The 19,295-nt window shown below is 41.8% G+C and overlaps 1 protein-coding gene across 1 annotated transcript in view; it reads right to left on the reverse strand.

Annotated features, from left to right (window-relative positions):
* The window catches only part of LOC140458148 (structural maintenance of chromosomes protein 1B-like), a 146,280-nt gene that overhangs the window by 116,368 nt on the left and 10,617 nt on the right, over positions 1-19,295 (reverse strand). Inside the window, exons 3-5 of the mRNA XM_072552306.1 lie at positions 17,650-17,762; positions 13,590-13,793; positions 7,449-7,687 (exon numbers count right to left, since the gene is read on the reverse strand). Of these exons, the coding sequence (XP_072408407.1) occupies positions 7,449-7,687; positions 13,590-13,793; positions 17,650-17,762 (556 nt within the window). The remainder of the gene's footprint in view (positions 1-7,448; positions 7,688-13,589; positions 13,794-17,649; positions 17,763-19,295) is intronic.

Consider the following 19,295-nt stretch of genomic DNA (forward strand, 5'->3'; position numbering starts at 1 on the left):
TCAGTGAGAGGGCGATTGAGGGGGATAGTGAACAGCCAGCAGAGCAGGGGCATGGTATGGAGCTGGAGTTGGGCGTTGGAACGGTCATGTGATCATTGGTGACATTGTAAATGACACCATGGGAGGAAGTGATATGAACGATGGCAGTCACGGGGCAGAAGTGCTGTGTTCAATGGTAACAGCAAGGGCGGAAGTGGCACTCTTGGTGGCGTTCCCTGAAGCGGTGTCCTTGGAGGCAGCGGCTTTGGAGGCAATGCTCTGGTAAGTGATGTCAGCAGTGGCGTTCACGGAGGCGGGAAAAAGTAGCGTGTTTGGCGGCAACCGCGGAGACAGAAGTGATGTCCTTGGCAGTGTTCACGGAAGCTGTGCTATCAGCAGAATGTGTGGAGGCAGTATTGTTGGTGATGACGGCGGCAAAGTCATCAGCAGTGTGCCAGTGAGTGACGTCAGCAGGGGCGGAAGTAGCTGCAGTGGCAACAACACAGGGTCGGACATGACGTGCCGGGTGCCATTAGTGGAGGCTTCGGCAGTGTTTGTGTGGATGGTGATTTCAGAGGCATCAGCGGAGGCAGTGGTTTTGGTAATACTCGCGGAGGTGGTATGGTCCACAGTGACCACTGTGTGCTCAGCAGCAGGCACGGAAGTAACATAGGCAGTGGATTCTGTGGGAGTAATGTCATTGTTTGCAGCACTGGTGGTGGATGTAGCGGTACAAAATGATAATGTTGTCCAACCAGTTCCGGAGAGGACCAGGGGAAGAGTCTGGAGTGGTTGAGAATTCCCAGGTTTGGAGGTAACTTAGAGGGGATTATGAACAGCAGAGGTTCTTTTCAAAGCTGGGAAAGTGGGGCAGGGCTGACTGCAGAGAGAGTAGGTGGCGATGTATGGCTGCTGCATGGAGTTATGGATCCATAGGGAGATCCGTTTCTGGAGGCTTTGGATTTGCTGTAGGTATTGGTTGTCCCAATCAGGTTCAACTTCCAGTGGTCTGATTGTAGTCTGAAGTCCATGGGAGATACGTTGGTTACATCGGCAAGTGCTGAGGACGGAGATGGGGCTGTCGTAGTGAGTCTGCTTCAAGATGTGGTTGAAGAGCTTCAGGGCAGAGGAGATGACCAGTGGGACAGAGAATTGTTGAGATCCTTGAGGAGGGTGGAGGGGGAGCTTCTCCAACGTGGGCATCCTCGGAAGAGGCTTCGCAGTAAGGTTTTCAGCAACGAGGAGAAACTGAATACTGAAGATGCTGGAGAGTCAGAATCGAAAAGTGTGACACTGAAAAAGCACAGCAGGTCAAGTAGCATTTCAGGAGTAGAAGATTCATCAGGAATGTCATTTGTCACCCCAAGCCTGGACATCATCCAGGTCTTGCAACATTTGGGCAGTGACTGCTTCAGTATCTGAGGGAATAGTAAGTGTTGCTAAAATTTGTAAATTCATCAGCGAACATCTCCACTGCTGACCGAATGGTGAGTGGAAGGTCCATTGATGAAGCAGCTAGAGAAGGATACTATCGTAAAGATCTCCTGCACAGATATCCTGGAACTGAGATTATTGACTTCCGACAACCACAACCATCTTCCTTTGAAGTCATACCTGGCACAATCAGCTCAAAGCACTTTCCCGGATTCCCAAAAACTCTAGATTTGCCAGCACTCAATACCACACTTGGTCAAATGCAACCTTTATTTCAAAGGAAGTCACTTTCAACTCACCTCTAGATTTCAAATTTTTGCCTATGTTCAAACCAAGGTTGTACTGAGATCAGAAGCTGCGTGGCCATGGCGGAATCCAAACTGGTGTCAATGAGGGATTTATTGCTAAGCAAATGCTTCTTGATAGCACTATTGATGACACATTCTATCACTTTATTGAGAGCAGACTGATGACGTGGTAATTGGCGAGGCACGTTGTCCTGGGTTTTTGTGTACAGGACATACCTGAGCAATTCTTCACAGGCAGGCAGATGCTAATGTTGTAGCTATACTGAATAGCTTGGCTAGGAATGCAGCACGTTCTGAAGCACATTTTCAAAACTATTTCTGGAATGTCATCTGGAGCCATAACCTTTCCGTCTCTGGTGCCTTCAGTCATTTATTGATATCACATGAAATGAACTGAACTAAATGAAGAATGGCAGTGGTGGGGAGCCTCTGGAAGAGGCTGAAATGGATCATCCACTAGATACTTCTGGCTGAAGACTGTTGCAAATGCTTTGGTTCTACCTTTTGCATCGATGCGCTGGGCTCCCCCTCCATTGAGTTATTTAATCATTCATGACTGGATGCAACAAGCCTGCAGAGATTAGATCTGATCCATTAGATACAGAATCACTTAGCTTTGTCACTCACTTTAATGCTTATGCTATTTGGCTTTCAAGTTGTATTGTTTTGTGTCTTCACCAGGTTGACACCTCATATTTAGCTGGCATGCACTCCTCAAATCATAATATCATCCAGTACAGAAGAGGCCCTTCAGCCCAGGGTCTGTACTGCCAAGAATAAAGTACTACCTACATTAGTCCCACTTTCCTGCATCAAGCCCATAGCCTTGACTATTACTTCACAATCCCACCACTTTTTAGGTGAAAAAGTTCCAAACCTCCTGCATTTCACTTCAAAATTATGCCTCCTGTTAGTGACTTTTCAACTAAGGGGGTACAATTGCTTTTTATTCAGCCTGTCCATGTCCCTCATACACACCTCTATTGGTCTCCTCTCAGCCTTCTCTACTCCATAGGAAATAAGTAGAGTTTATCTAGCCTCTCCCAGAGACCCTCCCAGTGATATAGGAATCTAAAACCCTGACTCTTGCATCAACTATTGAGTCACACATTCAAGTGCTTTATTCTCCTATTTCTGTGTTTGCTAGCTGTGGCACCAGGAGCAATCCTGAGATTACAATATTTGAGGTCCTGCTTCTTCATCAACTGTCTAGCTTTCTGAACTCTTGATGCAAAACCTCTTACCTATATCACACCTTCCAGGGTGTCCTCTAGCTGCATAGTGGCATTCCTGAGCCTGGGGCTAGGGGTGTAACACACCATCCTGGAATTACGTCTGCAGCCACAGAAATGCCTGTCTATTCCCCATACTTATGAATCGTCTATCATTATCCGTCTGCTTTCCTCTTCCTCTTCTCCTATACAGTCAGGATGCCGAAGATATCAGAAGCCTGGCTCTGACTGCATATCCTTGAGGTGACAGTGCACTCCTTAGCTTCCAGTATGGAAAACTGATGTGTGAGCACAACCACAGGAATTATTGTATTACCTACATGTTTCTCTTTTGCCACCCATTCCCTTCTTTTGTTCAGTCTCTTTAGCTGTGGTGTGACCACCTCTTTAAATGTATTACCCATGTATGTCTTAGTCTCACAGATGTGCCAGTGTCTCCAGTTGCAACTCAAGCACGAAAACCAGGAGCTCACCTTTGTGCATTTGGGAGTACTTCCTGCAAATATAGTTATTCTGGATGCCAGTAGACCCCATTTCTCTTCACATGTGACAGGACACACGTTTTTCTCAGCTGCCCTTGCCTGCTATGATTTAAAACTTCCTTAGTCTTCCTTACATGTCCTACTCTTACCAGCCAACTTTATCCTTAAATAATTTTGCACTTGTTGAAATAATTACTTCTTCAGCGGAGTTCCCTTATCAGCCAATCAGCTTGCTGCTATCTTCTGACATCATTCTTTAGTTTTTCTGCTGGTTCAGAATAAGTAAACTTTTAAAGAACACACTTCCCTGCACCTCGCTCACTGGTTCCAATGTTGTCCCAGCTCCCAGGTAAGTGATCCACTGGCTTGATGGTAATGGTAAAGAGGGGGACATGTCAGACCAGATTGTGTTAGGAAAACGATTCTGCTGCTTATGGTACCTCACAGATGTCCAGATTTCAGTTGCACCATCAGGTTGAACGGAGTCCCAGTTAGCACCACAATAGTGCCACGCTAGTGAGGAGGCAAAGTAATATCACGACATTGTTAATCCAGAGATTCTGGTAATGTTGTGGGGAACCAGATTCAAATCCCACCATGGTAGATAGTAGAATTTGAATACAAATTCTGGAAGTAAGAATCTAATGGCAACCATAAAGCCATTGTTGATAGTTTGAAAAAAAAATCTGGTTCACTAATACCCTTCAGGAAAGTAACCTGCCATCCCACCTGATCTGACCTACATGTGCCTCCAGACTCAAGCAATGTGATTGACTCGTAACTTCACTCTGAGCAATTAGGAATGGACAATAAATGATGGCCTAGCCAGCAATGCCCTCATCCTGTGAACGAGTTCAGAAAAAAACACAATATAAGGTATTCTCAATTTGAAGGCAAAGGTCATCTTTACAAGGACTGTATGGTGGTCACTCTTACCAATACTGTCATAGACAGATGCAGCTGTGACAAGTAGACTGGTAATCAAGTATATTTTTCAATCTTGTTGGTTCTTTCATCACTTGCCACAGACTCAGTATAGCATCAATATCATTTAGAACTTGACCAAATCGATCAGTAGTATTCTTGCTGAGTCACTCTTTATGGTGGACATTGAAATCCCTCATCTGAGTACATTCTGCATCCTTGCTATTCTCAGTGCTCCAAGAAGTGTTCAACACATTGGACACTGATTCACCAGCTGAGAGGTGGGTGGAGTCAGTATATAGCAATGTGCAGGGGGTTTCCATGACTATATAAAAACCGAAAGAACTGCAGATGCTGCCAATCCGAAACAAAACAGAAATTGCTAGGAAGGCTCAGCAGGTCTGGCTACATCAGTGGAAAGAAATCAGAGTTAACGTTTACAGTCTAGTGATCCTTCCTCTGAAGTTAGTACCATTCACATTACGGTATTCCCACAATACATGAGTGCTGGATCCCTCTGAAGAATGTCCCTCCACCTTCTAGTCCTCCTCAAGAAAGAGTGCTATTTCAGGTTTCAGCTCCTTCACATCATTTAGTTGAACAGCTCTTTATATATATTTATGTTGTGCAAAACAGTGAACGTATAAGATTATTAAAGGATCGGACACTCTGGAGGCAGGAAACATGTTTCCGCTGATGGGTGAGTCCCAAACCAGAGGACACAGCTTAAAAATAAGGGGTAGGCCATTTAGGACAGAGATGAGGAGAAACTTCTTCACCCAGAGAGTGGTGGGTGTGTGGAATGCTCTGCCCCAGAAGGCAGTGAAGGCCCAGTCTCTGGATTCGTTTAAGAAAGAGTTGGATAGAGCTCTCAAGGATAGTGGAATCAAGGGTTCTGGAGATAAGACAGGAACAGGATACTGATTGAAGATGATAAGCCATGATCATAATGAATGATGGTGCAGGCTCAAAGGGTAGAATGGCCTACTCCTGCACCTATTGTCTATTAATAACACTACGCAAGTCTCCTCTGTTGTTTTAAAGTGGAGTGCACCACCAAACTGGTCATTGCAACAGAAAGGCATCTTCATGACACCAATGGTTTCAGACTGCAGGTTTGTATTAGTATGTGGATTTGATTGGAGCCCATCTCTCTACCCTCCTGGGTGCTGGACAAATGACAGAAGCTACCTGCTTAGGAATAACATTTAAAGATAAAGATACCCTTGGAGATTGGATGTTAGCCAAAGAAAGAAGAAATCATGGAAGCTGCCTGGGAATGAAGTGCAAATGAAGTGCTCCCTGTGGGTATACATCAGCAAGATACTTCGTGAGTGGAAGATTTCTCTGTTCAGGAATCCACTTTCATGCTCTGTTGATGCCTTGATGGCAACATCAGGACTAGTAATGACTGTGTGGACTTAGGCAATTTGTCAATAGAAACAAAATGCAATGTCCTCTGTGGCTGCACTGGCCTATCTTCCCCAAAATGAATATATTTTCCCACACTTCAGAATTGGCCATTTGTGACACACCTTATATGGTGTGATGAGTCGCTGGCCACAAGACATCACCCAATTCTGCAGATGATCTTTGCAACAACTGAGATGACCAAAGGTAAAGGGCAATATCTATCCTGGTGGCTGCAAATAAAAACTATTAAAGGGCTAGGAGATACTGGGTCATTTTGGACCAGAGCATGAGTATCTAGCACCATCTGTCTGGATCTGCCACAATCACAGCGTCACTGGCACTCTGTCATTGCAGGTAGTGGAATCCTGGGGAGAAAGGGGTTAACCAAATGAATTGGGGAACACCTTCCTTCCTCTACAGATCATCACTGTGTCCCTCCGACCTCCTCTGGACCATCAGATGGATTGTCAGAAGATCCTCCTCAATATAATAATAAAAAAACAAATTCCTCAGCTGGGCTTTGTTTGTTCATCACTATTTCCTCTACAACAGCAGCACATTTTCCTTGACAGTTCCAAAAGTAATTTCTCACAAATGCATGTATCTCAGTACCAATGATGGAACAGTTTAAGCAGCTTAGCTTTATTTTCCATTTCTTAAAAATGGTGACCACAGTTTCCTTAACACACATGGCTCTCTGCTGTGTTCACACTGATGTATCCCAGATAATCCATTTCCCCACTCCCCACAACTAACTGCTGCCAAACATGATAGAATTTTTGAAGAATGGAAAAGGAGAATTTTTTTAAAAAACTTGTCACAAAATGTTTTGCTGTAATTGAGAACATTCAAACTAAATTATCATGACCATGTAATTAATAACATTTCTAATTTGAAACTTCTGTAGTTATCATGGACTGTAGAAAATCACCTTCAAAAGGATCAGAACTGACATGCAAATTTATGGTGAAACCTGTACAAAATGACATCCCAAAAATATTAACATTTATTGACAGTCTCAAACAATTTGCACTGAAATAGATAGGAGCTGCACCCTGTAATTAGCTAGTGTCCATGGTACCTAATACACTAAACCATTTGCAACTTGAAAACAAGGTATATAAAGATAAGCACTTCATGGCAACAGATGGAAAAAATATTTTTTTTAGAACACATCACTTTATCCAACTTCTCCATCTCTATGTCAGGGATTTCTCAATCTCTTTGGATGATTAATAAAAAACTTGGAGTTCCACAAAAGTTGAGAACAGATGGTTAGTAGGTCAGGAGGGAAGACTCAAGAATTTTGAAATGGCAAAAGTAAGGCTAATGAATAGTGGCTTGGGGAATAGATGAAGACTGGATATAGAGGTCAGGTTTGGAGACAGAGATGATAGATTCCCTATTTCCTCACTCTTTGATTTTCCTTCTAACGGCAGCAACTGTTACAAAACCACAAATAAAGAATCTCAACTGGAGTGAGTGACCTATCGAAAGTAAATCCAATAACATTTGTAGAAACCACATTCTAATGTCAGATAATTAGCTATCATACAAAAAAAGAGATTTATTATGAGAATTATTTTCTCTGTAAATCTAAGCAGTAATATGATTTGGAACTCAACATTTAAAAGTATATTCTCTTTGCAGGAAGGTAGAACAAACAGTAAACCTACTTTATCTCCTTCTCGATTTGCTGCAGCTCTCTGCTGAGTTTGCCCAACTCCTTTTTCTTAACTCTCACTTCTTCTTCCGCTGCAGCTTGTGTTGCTTTCTGACTACTTACAGCTTTATTGCTTGCTTGTAGATCATTGGTAAAGTTTTCTATAAACTTCTCATTATAATATAAAAGGAAGAGGTGCAACTGAATCTTGCTTTCCTTTAGCTCCTCTATCAACATTTGGTAACGATCTGCCTAAGTGTTCAATTATAAATAAAATGCAATGTTCATTATGAGTATTCATGCATAAAATATCAAAAATAAAATGGGATGTTCAACAAATATTACCACTCTGCTCTAAATATATTTGCAAAGTAGCAAAACATTTAGCATATTAGAGCAAAACATTCTAACATGGTATCATATATTTATCCCACAAACTCGATTGAGCTTTTGAAGAAGTTACAAAGAGGATTGATGAGGGCAGAGCGGTAGATGTGATGTATATGGACTTCAGTAAGGCATTTGACAAGGTTCCCCCATGGGAGACTGGTGAGCAAGGTTAGATCTCATGGAGTACAGGGAGAACTAGCCATTTGGATACTGACTGGCTCAAAGGTAAAAGATAGAGGGGGGTGGTGGAGGGTTGTTTTTCAGACTGGAGGCCTGTGACCACTGGAGTGCCACAAGGATCGGTGCTGGGTCCTCTACTTTTAGACATTTACCTAAATATTTGGATGCGAGCATAAGAGGTACACTTAGTAAGTTTGCAGATGACACCAAAATTGGAGGTGTAGTGGACAACGAAGAAGGTTATCTCAGATTATAACAGGATCTTGATCAGATGGGCCAATAGGCTAAGAAGTGGCAGATGGAGTTTAATTTAGATAAATGCAAGGTGCTGTATTTTGGTAAAGCAACTCTTAGCAGGACTTATACACTTAATGGTAAGGTCCTAGGGAGTGTTGCTGAACAAAGAGATCTTGGAGTGCAGATAGATAGGATAGTGAAGAAGGCGTTCGGTATGCTTTCCTTTATTGGTCAGAGTATTTAAGTACAGGAGTTGGGAGGTCATGTTGCAGCTGTACAGGACATTGGTTAGGCCACTGTTGGAATATTGCGGGCAATTCTGGTCTCCTTCCTATCGGAAAGATGTTGTGAAACTTGAAGGGGTTCAAAAAGATTTACCAGGATTGGAGGATTTGAGCTATAGGGAGAGGCTTAACAGGCTGGGGCTGTTTTCCCTGGAGCGTCAGAGGCTGAGGAGTAACCTTATAGAGGTATACAAAATTATTAGGGGCATCGATACGATTAATAGACAAAGTCTTTTCCCTGGGATGGGAGAGTCCAGAACGAGAGGGCATAGGTTTAGGGTGAGAGGGGCAAGGTATAAGAGAGACCTGAGGGGCAACGTTTTCACACAGCGGGTGGTACGTGTATGGAATGAGCTGCAAAAGGAAGTGGTGGAGGCTGGTATTTGGATGGGTATATGAATAGGAAGGGTTTGGAGGAATATGGGCTGGGTGCTGGCAGGTGGGACTAGATTGGGTTGGGATATCTGGTTGGCATAGACGGGTTGGATCAAAGGGTGTGTTTCCATGCTGTACATCTCTATGACTCTATAACACATTTATAATGAAATACATTACAATGATCTAGGATCTGCCTTGCAAAGCATGCCAGATAGCAGTTTAATAATGCTAGCTGGAGGCATTGATAACTGGGCCTAAATAACCTATACAGCAGTTAGCATGAAGCAAACACCCTAATGCCTTTTATTAACTCTGAACCAACACAATATTGGAAGACCTGAGGTTAACCTTGCTGAGGAAAGCTAGGTCTGGCATTGAGGATGCAGCTGCTTGAAATTTTGAAATATGTGGAACCGACAGTAGCAAGAATCCACAGTGCTTGAGTGGAATTTAACCGTCTGGCCTCACAACAATAGCTTAAGTATTTGCTTTTTCAGGTCATATTTGTTCCAGAAGGTTTTTCCAAGTAGGATGCTACAAATAGGTAGGCAGTTAGACTGGCATTTAAACCCAGAAACTAAATTGCAACGTTCAACAATAGTTGAGGTGGTTTTGCAAAAGTTACGTTTTTTCAGTATTATTTTGAACCATAATTTTAAACTTTTGGGCCAAAAACCTGATTCTTCAGATAGAGTCATAGAGACATATAGATTGGAAACAGACCCTTCGGTCCAACTCGTCCATGCCAACCAGATATCCTAACCCAATCTAGTCCCATTTGTCAGCATTTGGCTCATATCCCTCTAAACACTTCCTATTCATATACCCATCCGGATGCCTTGTAAATGATGTAACTGTACCAGTTTTCACCACTTCCTCTGGCAGCTCATTCCATACACACACCACCCTCTGCATGAATAAATTGTACATGAAAAAATTCTGCATGAAAAAATCTAGTCCCACCTGCCAGCACCCGGCCCATATTCCTCCAAACCCTTCCTATTCCTTTTACATCTTTCCCCTCTCGCCCTAAACCTATGCTCTCTAGTTCTGGACTCCCCTATCTCAGGGAAAAGACCTTGTCTATTTATCCTATCCATGCCCCTCATGATTTTATAAACCTGTACAAGATCACCCTCCAGCCTCCGACACTCCAGGGAAAAGAGCCCCAGCCTATTCAGCCTCAAACCCCTGAACCCTGGCAACATCCTTGTAAATCTTTTCTGAACCATTTTAAGTTTCACAAGATCCGTCCTATAGCAGGGAGATCAGAACTGCACACGATATTTCAAAAGTGGCCAAATCAATGTCCTGTCCATGACCTCCCAACTCCTATGCTCAATGCTCTGACCAATAAAGAAAAGCGTACCAAACTTCTTCACTATCCTATCTACCTGCAACTCCACTTTCAAAGAACTATGAAACTGCACCCCGAGGCCTCTGTTCAGGACCGTACCTTTAAGTGTATAAGTCCTAATTTGCCTTTCCAAAATGCAGCATCTCATACTGATCTAAATTAAACTCCTGCTGCCACTCCTCAACGCATTGACCCATCTGATCAAGATCCAACTGTATTCTGAGGTAACCTTCTTCGCTGTCCACTACACCTCCAATTTTGGTGTCATCTGCAAACTTACTAGCTCTACCTCCTACGTCCACATCCAAATCATTTAGAGAAATAACAAAAAGCACTGGACCCAACACTGATCCTTATGGCATACCACTGGTCACAGGAGGAGGAACTGTGACCCGAATTGATCTGATTCTGCTGAACGGGACTCAAACTAAACTAGTGATTGGCCTCTGCTCTCTTTTCTATTCCTCAGTTGCTAACTTAGCAGTGTAGAAATGGAGATTAGAAATGTGCACAATAATCCAAGTATAATCTTAGATCCTACTGAAATTTAGAATAACCTCAGTTTTTACATTCTATGCCTCTAGAAATGTGTTTTTGCTTTGATATTTTTATTTGTTAATCTGTGCTGATACTTTTAATGATTTGTGAATGCACATACCCATAAACCTCTCTTCTTGCAGCTCCTAAGTCATTTACATTATTTCCAACGAATAGGTGTTTTTCTTTTATTATTTCTGTTCTTCCTATCAAACGGCAACATCTCACACTAATCAGTATTGAAATGAATTGGCCAATGCTCTTTCTGCAAATTTTCTAATGCATTCATATTTTGTCACAGTCTTTCACAGTATTAACTACACCTGGTATCATCTGTCAGTTTACCATTATACCTCTGATTCCAAAGTACAAATTAATTATGTAAACTGTCTAATGACAGCAGCTCCAGTTCTTAACAGTACAGCACTGAAAGTGTGCTGTATTCTTGACCTATTCCTGCAAAGACATATGCCCTTTCAGGTGTACATTTAAATTCTCATGGGATAGTATAATGAAAAGCAAGGGATTTCTCCTAATTCCATGGACAATGTCCCTCAAACATCAGTAAATATGATTATCTGTACAAAGTTAAAAATCACACGACACCAGGTTATAGTCCAGGTTATGTTTAATTGGAAGCACTAGCTTTCGGAGTGCTGCTCTTTCATCAAGTGGTTGTGGAGGACACAATTGTAAGACCACACTCACACATGCATCCTGTCAAAGACTTAGACCACTTTATACTCACACACATATACACTCTCTCTCACAGACTCTCACAACACAACACCCCACCGCCACCGCCAACCTCCACCCGCCCCCCCCGCCCCCACAACTCCCAACACACACACACGTATACGTTTGTGGGGTGAATCTGTACTTGCAGAGTTACATTGTACTTTTGTACTTTGCTCAAAAACTGTATAAATCCATGTAAGACTCTGTTAACTTATTTTTAGATCTGAATCAGTCTAAACGTTATGGCACAGACAACAGAACACAGGGTGCTAACACTTTCAACATCTTATCTGGCCTGACACCAATTGTTAGTTAACCTGAGAACTTAACTTCTAAAAAAAAGGTTTGTGATTTACAGGGGAACCTTGATTATCCGAATGAGGTGGGCGGGCACTATTTTGTTCAGATAATCGATTATTCGGTTAATCAATTAAATGTCTTTCCTCTGGGGCTCTGAGTTTTTAAAGTCTGCTCCATGTTCAGGAGACTGCAGCAGGACACAGTGTGCGAGACCCCGTCCCCCAGCCCTGTCCAACACCACCCCTACCCCCCAGACCCGTCCAACCCCATCCCCAGCCCCATCCAACTCCGCCCTCCCCCCACCCCATCCTCATCCAACACTGGCCCCCCACCGTCCGCTCCCATCTCCTCTCAGGGGAGGCCAGATGGTACACCAACAAGACAGCTACACACACACACACACACACACACACACACACGTTTTTATTGCAACTTTTTGACAGGTTGCATATTTGCCCTATAAAGGACAATGTTGGTAAGATTATCTGGGGAAGGGGGGTTTCGGGTACACCCCTTGGTAGAACTCCAGGGAAAGTGTGGGGAGAGAGAGGGTGGGAGGTCAGTCATTTGGAGACAGTGCCTGTTTAATCACTGTAAACAAAAGATGCGATCACTGTTGGAAACACCTCTTTAATTAATGTTTCTATCAGGACCTAGAGATCTCCTTCAGATAATCCGATTTTCGGATAATTGGTATTAGGATAATCGAGGTTCCTTTGTACATATGAAAGAAGTGAAACTAACATTCTAATAGATGAGAGACCTAATAAACAATCAAGGTATGTTTCAATGTATAATTTCAGTTACATCACACTAAACTTTTGCTATAAATTCTGTGCCTTATAATTGTGTACTCCACAACCACCTGATGAAGGCGCAACGCTTCAAAAGCTAGTGCTTCCAATTAACCTGTTGGAATATAACCTGGTGTCATGTGATTTTTAACTTTGTACAGACCAGTCCAACACTGGCATCTCCAAATTATGATTATCTGGTCATTTATTTCACCATTTATGGGGGTGCTGATATGCACCATTTGGTTGCCATTTTTATTTTCATTATAAAATTATAATAAAATTTAATTGGCTGTGGGGTATTTTGGAGTGCCCTCTGATTATCGCAGATATTATAAAATTTGAGAAGTCATACGACACCAGGTAATGGTCCAACAGAAACAAAAACAGAAATTGCTGGAAAAGCTCAGCAGGTCTGGAAGCATCTGTGGAGAGAAATCATAGTTAATGCTGTGGGTCGAGTGACACTTCCACAGTCCAATAGCTTTATTTGAAATCACAGGCTTTCAGACTGCTGCTCCTTCGTCAGTTGACTTCACTTAATGAAGGAGCGGTGCACCAAAAGCTTGTGATTTCAAATAAACCTGTTGCGCTATAACTTCTGAATTTGTGACTTCTGAATTTGTCCACCCCAGTCAACAGCGGTACCTCCACATCATGGCTATTACAATTGTTGATAGCTAATTGTGCATGCTGTAAGTTGTCTCCTGTTCTCATAGCAGTGTACTTTTCAGCTATCTTCACCTCACTTACAGAAGAAGCTCAGTCAACCATGGTAAACCTACTATCATCCTGGGTAAAAACAATTAACTAAGATTTTTGAACTGAATCTGGATCTTCTTGATTAATATCCTGCTTTGCAAGTGCATTAACTTCTGAAACACCTGAAATACTACTTCTATTTCTGCAGCAGCTGTTGATTATGGAAAAGAATCAAAAGTCAATTTAACTTTAAATACCTCTTCCTTCTCATGCTTTGCATGTTTACGCTCAACAGCTATATTTTTCTTTTTGTTATAGTTGAACTGAGCCTCTTCTTCTGCATTCATCATTTCTTTCTTCTTCTTGTCATATTCATTAGACAGTTCCCCCGAGTTGCTAACTTGTTCAAACAGTTGCGTTCTCTCTTTAGGTTTCTTCATTGCGATATTCTCCACAGTGCCCTACAATATAAAAGTTGTGTGCTAAAACTGGACTGAGGATAATCAATATGTAACATAAATATCCATAAAAACACTACTGAAACAAATGCTTCAATTGTTGCTCCGGTAAAATATTTTATTGTTGTTTTTCTTCCCAACATCAACATTGAAATCTCACTACAGCTACCATCTAGATTTGGTTTGAACTCACTGTATCATTTATATACTCCCTATAAACTCAGGAATACGAAGCCACAACTTCCACCTGAATACAGCAAGGCTTAACATTCTTTCTGCTCTACATGACAGAAGCCTACTATTTGTTCTGTTTTATCTCTGTCAACTCTTTGTTAGAATAACTCCAAACTAATTACACAATTACTTCCTTCACACAGCAGTGTATCTTTTTCTATTTCAAATATTTACCCAAATTTAATGGTATCCAAATATGTGACCAAATGCTTGCTGTGACAAAATATTTAATGCAGCAATAACCTATTACATGAAGAAATGTTTCCAACCTTTCATCACTCTTGTGACAATTATAAATTGATACCCTCAACAAGAAAAAATCCTGACAGCATCTTGTTAAGAGAAAGCAGAGCTAACATTTAGAGTCCAGTGAACTGAGTGAAATAACATCCCTGGGACACAGATCTCTGAGTATGACTTACATTCAAAGTCCAAGGCACCACCAATCACCATGTCTGTTCTATTTCACTGATAGGGCAGTTCAACCGGAGTTGATGGCACAGTGGTAAATAGTTGGAAGGAAGTTGATTTGGGAGTTCTCATGATTGATTCCAGATCCCTTGAAATCTCATGATTTCAGATCAAACAAGGAAACCACCTGCTGGTGACTAAGAACTGCTTTGCCTCAGCTGATAAATTAATACTCCTCCATGAGGGTAGTGAAACACTGAAGGTGGCAAAGCCACAGAATGCATCTGAATGGAGGAGCTTCAATAACCAGCACAAAGGGTTACTCAGTTGCACCACTACTGAGCTGCTGGATGGTCCTTTCAGCATTGACTTACGCAGCAGAAATAAAACCAAGCTGGCTGAATTCTAAAGTCCTTCAGCTGCTAGACTAAGATTATGGCAGGCAGACGTTGATGGAACCAAGAAGCAAAGAACTACTTGACCCAGTCCTGGTCAATCTGTAGCAAATGGATCGTGACAGTACTGGAGCACTGGTAATCAAGGCATTGTCATTGCGTAGGTGAAGTCCTGATTTCACCACGAGGATGTGCTCCATTGTACTGTTTGCCATGACTAGCTAAATGGGACATACTTCAAACAGATCTAACTACGCAAAAACTGGGCATCCATGAGGTACAGTCAGCCATCAGAAGCATCAGAACTATAGTCAACCACAATCTGTAAACCATCAAGTCAGGAATCAACCCTGGTTCAAGGGTGAAGGACAGCATGCCAGCAGCAGCGCCATTCATACCTAAAACCAAGTATCAAGTCAATTTGTGCCACATCCTTTCCTCTGTTCTGTTTGATTCCTCTAAACATATTCTAGATCACAAAAAAATTCCAAATATCTCAAAGAATTCCATTCACCATCTTGTACTGAATTCTCTACCTTTGTCTCAGACACTGGGCAAGATTTTAATTCATTCAAAACTTATTCATTTATAGATATAGTACTGTAACTAAGTAAGTAACTCAAGATGTTTAATCTTATAAAGATTATTTGTCTTGCAGGAATGGCACAACAGAAATATTTTTCTCAGTTTTTTTAAGACAATACAAGAATTAAAAATGCCTCACTATGAACTGAAATTACAGAAATCTTAGCTGATACTTTAATAATTTTTCATCCTAAAGATGGGCTCTCACCTCTGTTTAAAGACCAAGAATGATCCAGCCTCTAGTGATCATTAATTATGTCAATATAAACATATATAACAAAGAACAATTCAGAACCCTTCAGCCCACCAAGCCTGCGCCGATTCCTAATCCATATTTAGATTTGCTACTTATTGCCCATAAATGGTTTCTATCCCTCTGTTCGCCTCCCATTCATGTGTTGATCAAGATACGCCTTGAATGGTGCTAACATGCCTGCTTCCACCACCTCCACTGGCAGTGTGTTCCTGGTACCCACGACCTCTTCTGTGAACACCCTTTCCCACACTTCTCTAAACTTTCCCCCTCTTGAAGTTGTGCTTTCTTGTAGTTAACCTTTCCACCCTGCAAAAAAATAGCCTACGATTATCCGTTCTACGTCTCTCATAACTCTGTACACCTCTATCAGGTCACCCCTCAGCTTCTGTCTTTACAATGAAAACAGCTGAAAATGTTTTGCTGGAAAAGCGCAGCAGGTCAGGCAGCATCCAAGGAACAGGAGAATTGATGTTTCGGGCATCAGCCCTTCTTCTGGAATCTTGGAATCCTGAAGAAGGGCTGATGCCCGAAACGTCGATTCTCCTGTTCCTTGGATGCTGCCTGACCTGCTGCGCTTTTCCAGCAACACATTTTCAGCTCTGATCTCCAGCATCTGCAGTCCTCACTTTCTCCTCTTACAATGAAAACAATCCATGTTTATCCAACCTCTCCTCATACTTAAGACCATTCAGATGAGGCAACATGCTAGTAAACTTTCTCTGCACCTTCTCCAAAGCATTCACGTCCTTTTGGTAGTGTGGCGATCAAAACCGCATGCAATATTCTAAATGTAGCCTAACGAAAGTTTATACAGCAGTAACATAACTTGCCAATACATATTCTGTATGCGTTTTTGACTTTATCCGCCTGTGTTGCCACTTTCAGGAATCTGTGAATCTGTACGCCAAGATCCCTCCGTATGTCAATGCTCCTAAGGGTTCCTCCACTTATTACATAATTCACAACTGAATTTGATCTTCCAAAATGTCTCAACTCACATTTGTCTGGATTAAACTCAATCTACCAATTCTCTGCTCAAATCTGCAATCTATCTACATCCTGCTGTATACTAGATAATCCTCTTCACTGTTTACAACTCCACCAACTTTGGTCTCATCTCCAAACTTACCAATCAGATCATCTATATTTTCCTCCAGGCTATATATAGCAAGCAACAAATGTCCCAGCACTGAACCCCATTAGTTACTGATCTCCAATTCCAAAAAGCACTCTTCCACCACTCTTCTATAGCCAAGCAGTCCTGTACCATCTAGCGAGCATACTCCGGACCCCATGTCGTACTAGCTTGCTGTGAGGTACCTTATCAAAGGCCTTGTTAAAATCCTTGTGGACAACATCCACTGCCCTTCCCTCTTCGATCATTCTAGTCACCTTTTCAAAAATCTCAACCAAGTTGTTGAGACGTGACTTTCCCTGCATAAACCCAAGCTGCCCATCAATAACAATTTCATTTGTTTCCAAACGTGAGTAAGTCCTGCCTCTCAGTATTTCTCCAACATCTTCCCGAACACTGAAGTCAGGCTCATTGGCCTGTGATTACCTGGATTATCTATTTCCCTTTTTAAATAAAGGAACTACACTGGCCATTCTCAAATCCTCTGGAACCTCATCTAAAGCCAAAGAGGATGCAAAGTTATCTGTTAAGGCCCCAGCTATTTCCTCCCTTGCCTCCCACGGTATCCTATGATAGATCCCATCTGGTTCTGGGGACATGTGTACGTGAATGCATTCCAAGACACCCAACACTTCATTATGTTGGCCTGCCTCAGAGTGTTCACATACCTTTCCTTAACCTCAACACCTCTCATATGAATACCAATGTAAAGTACTCATAAGGATCTCACCCATTTCCTCTGGCTCCACACGTAACCTCCCTCTTTTAGTGGGCCTACTGTTTCCCTAATTATCTGTTAACAATTAACATAAAAATGAAATAAAAGACTCTTTTCCACATTACCTGAAACACCAGACAATTTCTGCCTTTCAGTAAAATGCCAATTTTCTCAAGTGCCTTTGTATATTCCACACGACTAATAATTTGATTGTTTAAACGAAACTCTGAAGAGTTCTCTGACAAAGACAAAGGAAAGAAAGTTGAGCCATCCAATTATTTTTGTAAATACATTTTGCTTATCTGCCTGCCATACAAAAAGACACCTAAAAGACATTTGCTTCCTTCATACCTCTTTGGAAAGCAGCAACTCTGATGTTGGCACATATTTCCAAAATGGTTGTATGATTCTTTAGTCTTTGTGAAAGCACGGTAAATCCATGGTAAATCCATGCTGAATGATTTTAGTATGGGAGTATTGTATCTGAACCTGACTCTGGACTTCCGCCTAATATCTATAAGCATTGCTGACACAATATAATAATAACCAAAAGCAGGAACTCAGGATAATTTATCTTCTTCACAACACAGGGATGCTTATGCCACTGCTATACTAGCTGAGAATGCAGGCACAAAGACTAATCAACAGAAATAAAAATATTTCATCCTGTTGTAATTTAAGGATTTAAGGGTTAATTTGTCATGAAGTCACTTTATATTACATTTTAGCTTTCCCTCTTGTAAAAGTTCCAATATTCAGTTTAGTCTCCTGGAATCACAAAAACTTTACCAAACAAATGTATCCTTAGCTGATAAGGAATTCCGTGGAGGCCAAAATGCTAGACAGATTTTCACAAATGAAGTAGGCAAGTCAAACAGGGGTCAGATCTTACAGCTCAAGAGTGGACACCTATGAGGTACTGTGGGCCTTCAACAACAGCAGAATCATACTCCAACACAATCTGCAACCTCATAGCCCAGCATATCCCATTAATTGACAGAATAGCAGAAATTTACAAGTACGAAAACCTATCTTAGCAGGGGTTGAAGATAAATGTTTTTCAAGCATTTTTGAGATTATCTCATGCGTTGATTCTTGATTTTTAGGTCTTTTTCTCATTCTAATTAATTCCATTGTAAGAGTAAGTCATGCAGCAACATCATCTTGTGTTTACGTTGTTGTTTTTAGGGTTTCCTAACCTATGTAGATAACAGAGCACAAAAACATTTATGATTTCCATGCAGTTCATAGAATCTCTGCAGTGCGGCAAAAGGCCATTTGGTCCACTCTGACATTCCAAAGAGCATTCCACACAGACCTATCCACGTAACCCTGCATTTCCCACGGATAACCCACCTAAGGGGCAATTCAGCATGGCCAATCCACGTAACCTGCACATCTTTGGGCTGTGGGAGAAAACTGGAGGGCTCAGAGGAAACCCACACTGACATGGGGAGAATATGCAACTCCACACAGACAGTCAGCTGAGGGTAGAATCGAACCCAGGTCCCTAGTGCTGTGAGGCAGGAGTGCTAACCCCTGAGCTACTGTGCCACTGCAGTTAATAAATGCAACACAAGATGAATCCATACTAACAACAGAACATGATCTTGACAGATTATATACATCAAGCTTCAGTAAAAGTAGACAAAGTACTGTCAACCATGAGAAAGTTGCATCAATTTTCATTGCTTGCAGTTCCCATCACCATCACAGTAAATTAAAATGTGACAGATCTTCTCTCCACTGGCTGCTGTTCCTCATACAGGCA

Source organism: Chiloscyllium punctatum, chromosome 32 (assembly GCF_047496795.1).
Source record: "Chiloscyllium punctatum isolate Juve2018m chromosome 32, sChiPun1.3, whole genome shotgun sequence".
Taxonomy (NCBI): domain Eukaryota; kingdom Metazoa; phylum Chordata; class Chondrichthyes; order Orectolobiformes; family Hemiscylliidae; genus Chiloscyllium; species Chiloscyllium punctatum.